The 6,537-nt window shown below is 42.5% G+C and overlaps 1 protein-coding gene across 1 annotated transcript; it reads right to left on the reverse strand.

The window, feature by feature from the left end:
- Positions 1-1,049: 1,049 nt before the first annotated feature.
- Positions 1,050-1,982, reverse strand: LOC110017407 (olfactory receptor 4B13-like). Its single transcript, XM_020713175.3, has one exon. It carries the CDS (start codon positions 1,965-1,967, stop codon positions 1,050-1,052), a length of 918 nt encoding a protein of 305 aa, XP_020568834.3. The 5' UTR covers positions 1,968-1,982.
- Between the last annotated feature and the right edge of the window lie 4,555 nt (positions 1,983-6,537).

The raw sequence follows: 6,537 nt of genomic DNA on the forward strand, positions 1-6,537 counted from the left end.
CCAGTTTTCACTTTCAAGTCTGTCTTCCTTTGAACACCGCCTGACTTAAAAGGCTTCTAATTTCTCAGTTTTGGCTCTGAAGGAATTCACTTTAGGCTAATAATCTGTATCCAATTTTATTGTATTTTCATTCCAGCATTTTAGATTGGAGAAAAAAAACCTTAAAGAAACATATCACCAATTAGACATCACTTCAAAATGTCGTAAACATTTAGAACTCACATTGCTAATTTTAAAAATGTGTACATTTTTTCAGCAAATTCATTTCAATTATAAAATGCAGTGAGAATTATAACCGTACATATTTTTTTATTTGATTTTATTCATACATTATACAAGTAGCAATTTTAAAGAAGAAAGTGTCTTTGTTAACATGTTCACATGAAAGGTATTATTTCAAGTTAAACCAACTAGTCCATTTTGATATAAAATAATGAATACACTGTAAATGCCCTCATAAAGTAATAATTTCATTATAAACCTATTGAAATCTAATAAAAAAAAAAACAACTAAATATCTGATTCGAGTGCACCTGCCATCCCTCACTAATAATTACCAAGTTTATTCATCTAACCTGTACTACCCTGTATATAAACTCCTCCACTTTTGTCCTTCATTTCCAGGTTATAGTGGTTAATTTACTAATTCATTCAATCTTCAATTTGTCAAATTATGGTTCTCACCCAGCTTTTTCCCCAACCACGTCTCTGCCTTGTCCTTGGTTAGTCCTGCCTTGTGTGTCTCCTTGTTGCTGACACATTTTACACAATATCAGCTGTGGGAAACTACAAGTTAAACTGACTGTTGGGGTTAAAAACTTCCTCAACTTAGTGCTTGCAAGCCTTCCTCCTCTGCCCACCTTCACTGTCCAATTTCACAAGTAAATCTTAAGCCGTGACGTCTTTTACTGGGTTGTCCAATTTTATTAGCAGTCAGGCACTAATATCTGGTTGTTTCATATTTCATAATGAAAAACAAGATTATTCACAGTAGTAACTACAACAACTGAGTTTTGAAATAAATATATGAGCTTAAACAATTTAGAAAATTAACAGTCATGTCTAATTTTATAGAATACCTTCTTCAAGTGCTTATAAATTTCTGTCATTTTTAGTCCATAAATGATTGGATTGCAAAGAGGATTGTACATGATGATCTGCAGTGTCATTATAAAGCGAGCAGTCTTTGAAAAACTTGACTCCAGCCTAATTATAATTATGTCATAAGTCATCAAACACGAATAGTTGATTAAAACCAGCAGGTGAGGTAAACAGGTCTGAGCAGCTTTTCTTCTGACTTCTCTACAGCTTTTATAAACCACTGTGAGGATCTTTACATATGTAAAAATTACAAAGAGCATGGGAAGAATAGCGATGTTAAACAGAGTAACTAAGCCAAATGTCAACAGAGCTTTAGAACCTGCACAGAAAAGATAATTTATAGAATTGTTGCAGAAAATACCTTTCAATGTAAAGCTGCAAAGCTCTAAGTTTGCAAATACAACAGTAAAAATAGCAATATGAATTAAAGGCACAATCCAGGCCAATCCCAGTAAAATAAAGACAGTTTTTTTTCTCATAATGATTGCATATTGCAGAGGTTTACATATGGACACATATCTGTCATAAGACATGGCTGCCAGCAGTAAGAATTCTGATCCGCTTAATGAGTAAAACACAAAAATCTGAAAGAGACAGGCTTGATAAGAGATGACCTGTTCATTAGATAAAAAGTCTGTTAAAAGTTTAGGGTAGATGTTTGTGCTGAAAAGAACAGAGTTAGTCAATAATGCTGCAATGAAAATGTACATAGGCTCATGAAGGTTCTTGTGAATCACAATCAGAGAAATTATTGTACAATTGCTGCAGACAATCAAAATATAAACAGGTAACATCATAAAGAAATAACAATACCTGTACTTTTCTATCTCCACATGACCTTTAAGACTTATGTATGTCACATTCATATTTATCCCTCAAAATGATAATGAAAAAACAGTAATTCAAACAATAATAAATCAGCACAGTTGGAAAAAATCCTAAAGTTTCAAAGATCTGTGTTGTTGCTCAAACTGGAATCTGTTTCTGTCAGAGCTACTATATAACAGATCTATCTTACCCTCTAAGGGTCTCATTTACTCTTTCATGAAAAAAAACCTGCTACCACTAAACAAATTCATAACAACCAAAATGAAACAAGGTTAAAAAAAGTCAATCCTCTACTGCAGGGGTTGGGAACCTTTTTGGCCGAGAGAGCCATAAACGCCACATATTTTTAAATCTAATTTCGAAAGAGCCATACAATAATGTAGCGTCCCTTTCCCACACTGAGGCACGGAGACTTAAACTCTTTTAAGAGTTTTATTCTGGTTACTGTAGACCTGCAACAAATGCCGTCCAACTAATTCAGCAACTCCTCAATTTCTCCCGCTGAGACTAGAGCGCTTCTCCCAACTTTATATTCCCTCACTGCAGGAACAGCCCTCCCATATACCTTATTTGGCCCATAGCTGAACCCCATTGGTCCAAACTCTGAGTGACAGAACTGAGGGCCAATCAGATCTCTGCTTGATGCATTCAATGAACTCCGGAATTTAGAACGCGACCCAACAGCCACCAGTTTAACTCAGTCCGCTACAGTAGGTTTAAAACTAAAAATGAAAGTGAATGTGTGCCTTTGATGTAATTTTAACACTTGTAAAGTACAATAAGTCTGTGGATTCTTTTTTAATAACATTGTTATGCTGTTGCTAATAAATGATGAGTATTTCTTACCATTAATGTAACTTCTGGTGCTGCGTGGTTTTGCTGATCGTCTAGTCTGGTTGATACGTGGTGAGTTTCTGCTTCATGCAGGCGTTGAGACTTTAAACCCGATCGTTGGTTGGTCTGAATGTTCTTTAGATGTGAGAAAGACGCTCACATGCAGACGTGGAGCCAAACACACACACACACGCTGCAGTAAATGACGGGCAGCGGGTTTTAAGTTTTGACAATCCCTGCGCGATTCACCTTGCTGCCTGTGCCCACAACCCCCCCCTCTTCCTCAAACATCCCGCTGCAACCGCGCGCTCTTTCTCAGAGACGGGAACGCGCAGTTGAAGGGACGGCGGTTCGCAGGTTTCCTGCTGTTATAAAATAATAGATGATAGTTAATTGATAGTGGAATTGATAGTGGTGCAGATTTATTTTCTCCATGCACCGCTACTACCGCGCGCCCCCACTGGCATCGCATCGCACCAGAGAAGGACTGGTATAATGAAAAAAAAAGTATAATTAAAGAATTGTCTGCGACTTGGTAGGGGGGGTGCTTGGACATCACTGCCAGCAAGCAGCAGATGTCCTCCTGGCACCCTACCCGCCAATTTTAACCGCACCTTAGACATTTAGGGCCCCTTGGTGTTGAGGGTGAGGGCACATCACTGTGAGTAATCAGGAGATGTCCCCTTAGTGCCCTACTCGCCAATTTTAACTGCACCCCCCTTAGTACACACACCCCTCCCCCTTCAATATATACATTCAAACATAAACACACACACATGCACACAAACACCCTCTCAAACACCCATACACGCACACACATTTTACAAGGAAGGTGGGACCTGGGTCCATCTGTCCCCTACCCCTTCCCTGGTGGGGGGTGCGGGCCCCTTGGCGATGGCGGCCGTGTCCCTTGGGTGCCGGCTCCCTGGGCCCGGCGGTGCTCTCTCCGCACGGTGGGGGGGTTCATATTACACCTGAGCCGGGGGTGTTCGTGTCCCTGGGGGATGGGTCCTGGTCTTTGCCCCTGGGTGCTGGGCCCCGCCAAACTTCCAACATGGCCGAGCCTGGTCGGGCCATATTTATAACACCACTTGTGGGCCGCCCCTTTTTCCCCGGGGTTCCCCCCTCCTGGGCGGGGGCGGCGGGCCCCTGCCTTGCTCTTACCTGGACCAACCGTGGGCCGGGTGGGTGGCTGCCTGGAGTGCGGAGCGGGTCTCCCTTGGGGGGTCCTGGCTCGTACCTGGGGTCGGGGCGGGGGGATGCCCGGAACTCCTGGGTGGTGGTGGGGTGCTCGTCTGGGGCTGTGGGCGTCCCTCTCCTGTGGGGCCCTGCGTTGGGCGCTCCCGGCGCGGCGGGGGGGCTGCTTTCCTGGCTGGGCTGGGGCGGCGCTCTCTTTCCCTCCGCGCCTCCCTGCTCTCTGGCTCTGGGGGCCTCGCGGCGGTCCTGCTGGCCCTGGCCTGGGTGGCGGGCTTGGTCGCCCGGGGGGCGGTTGTTCCCTGCCTGTTCCCGTATGGCGTTGGGGGATTCCGGCTGCCGCCGCTGCTGCGGCGGGGGTCTGGGTGTGGGGGTGGCTGGGCGCTCCTCCTCCTTCTTTTCACATTCCACCATCCATTTTAGAAGAACATAAACACTCGCTTGAGCACAGGTGTTAGCTCACCTTTGCACTAATAGTTTGCATGATTGAATAACTGAAATATTTCACACTAGTTGGTTTTAAAGACATAAGTATGCGTGTGAACACTATCTGTTTTGTGTACATGTCGACAGGTGGACATTTTTTGCAGCTAGCAGGTGTGTTTACAACATTTGAGTGTGTGTGTGGATAGGCCCCGCCCTTTTTGTACTACATAGATTTTCAAACATGATTGAAATTAATAAAGTTTGGCCTCAATTACAAAAGGGGTTTATTCAGACATACCTTTGGTTTGTCTGAAGATGAATAACCCCTCTTGTTAAAATAAAATATGTCCAACACAAGAGGCCCTCAGCTCTCATCTGTTTGCCTAGCTGTTGGACAGGACAAGTTAAAAGAAAAAAAAGAAAAAAAGATTTGTCTGCGAGCCACATGTGACCATCAAAAGAGCCATATATGGCTCGCGAGCCATAGGTTCCCGACCCCTGCTCTACTGCATTGAACTCTCAGTACAGCTTCAAGTCTACCCAACTGCAATTAAACCATATACGTCTGGAGAAAAGCTACATTGACCTGAAGAAAACAGTTGAGTAAAACTAAGGAATGGTCCCCCTGCTGTTAAACAAGAAGCAGTGGAGGCCATGATAGGAACAGAACTTGTCCCTAATAGCATCTTTGACTTTTTTTTACAATTAGACAGGATTTGTAAATCTATTTCAAATAGTTATCAGTTTAGCTTGTAGAACCTGAAAATCTATGGCTCAGAGAAAATGATTGACAAAGTTAAAGTAAAAATCTGCACAATGGAGGTTCATAGAAGACTTGTGCTGCATTTATACTAAATGTGAATTGTGCTTAAAGTTTGCATCCACCGGTTCATTTTTTAAACAGGCAAAATGTACTGCAAGATAGTGTGCAAAAAGTGTGTTCATAAACTTGATGCTTTTGTGGGACAAGCTACCGCTAAGACCTTTTCTCAACTTTATTGCCACTTCATGGAAGATGTGGATGATGTTGACAGAGAAACTTGGGTATATTCCTTTAGTAGAGCTCTATGAGGGCACCGGTAAGCATGTCGCCATGTCTGGATTCAGTAGATTATTTAGAGACACTCCCAGTGCTGTGTAAACCCCTTTTGTATTAACCTCTTTTGTGTTTGGGACAAAATGGCTCTGATGTGATCATAGAAGCACTGAGTTCTCGAAACTGAGTTCAAAAGATGATTTTTTGAGCTTGTCAGCTACAGGAAGGCTGCTCAGTATGATCAAAAAAGATATATGCTTAAATACACTGACCAAAAATATAAACGCAACACTTTTGTTATTGCTCCACTTTTTTTATGGTATGAACTCAAAGATGTGAAACATTTTCCACATACACAAAATAACCAGTTCTCTGAAATATTGTTCACAAATCTGTCTAAATCTGTGATAGTGAGCACTTCTCCTGCCAAGACAATCCATCCCACCTCACAGGTGTGCCATATCAAGATGCTGATTAGACAGCATGATTATTGCACAGGTCTGCCTTAGACTGGCCACAAGAAAAGGCCACTCTGAAATCTTCCGTTGTATCACACAGCACAATACCACAGATGTCGCAAGTTTTGAGGGAGCGTGCAATTGGCATGCTGATAGCAGGAATGTCCACCAGAGCTGTTGCTAGGGAATTGAATGTCCATTTCTCCGCCACAAGCCGTCTCCAAAGGCGTTTCCGAGAATTTGGCAGCACATCCAACCAGCCTCAATTTTATTTTTCTTCCCCTCTTCTGCAGTCTGTGCTCCAACCTGAAACCTTCTAAAATCTCTGTCAAATAGAACAGAAGACAGTCTTCACTTTTTTGTCGCAGTTCATCTTTCCCAGTTTAGCTCATTATTTCAGAGCGATCATGCTGTTTTTTTTAAAAACTGCAGACCCTGTCAATCTCCTCAGTCCGTGCCGTGTCTCCTGTACAGAAACGTGGAGCTCTTCAGATCAGAAATCTATGATCAGATCAGATTATTTATTTCTTTGTGAGCATCCAAGCATCCAAGTTGACATCCTGTAGGGGACAAAAAGCATAACCTACAGGACAGACGTTAGGAAAGAAACAAAACAGCAAATGTCCATTCAGAATACATGACCTGCTAATCCAGTGAGGA

Source organism: Oryzias latipes, chromosome 21 (assembly GCF_053564925.1).
Source record: "Oryzias latipes strain Hd-rR chromosome 21, Olatipes_Hd-rR_3.1".
In the NCBI taxonomy this organism is placed as follows: domain Eukaryota; kingdom Metazoa; phylum Chordata; class Actinopteri; order Beloniformes; family Adrianichthyidae; genus Oryzias; species Oryzias latipes.

Bases quoted from the DNA above. Each gene is read 5' to 3' on its own strand.
- LOC110017407 (XM_020713175.3), bottom strand. From the start codon at position 1,967: ATGAATGTGACATACATAAGTCTTAAAGGTCATGTGGAGATAGAAAAG.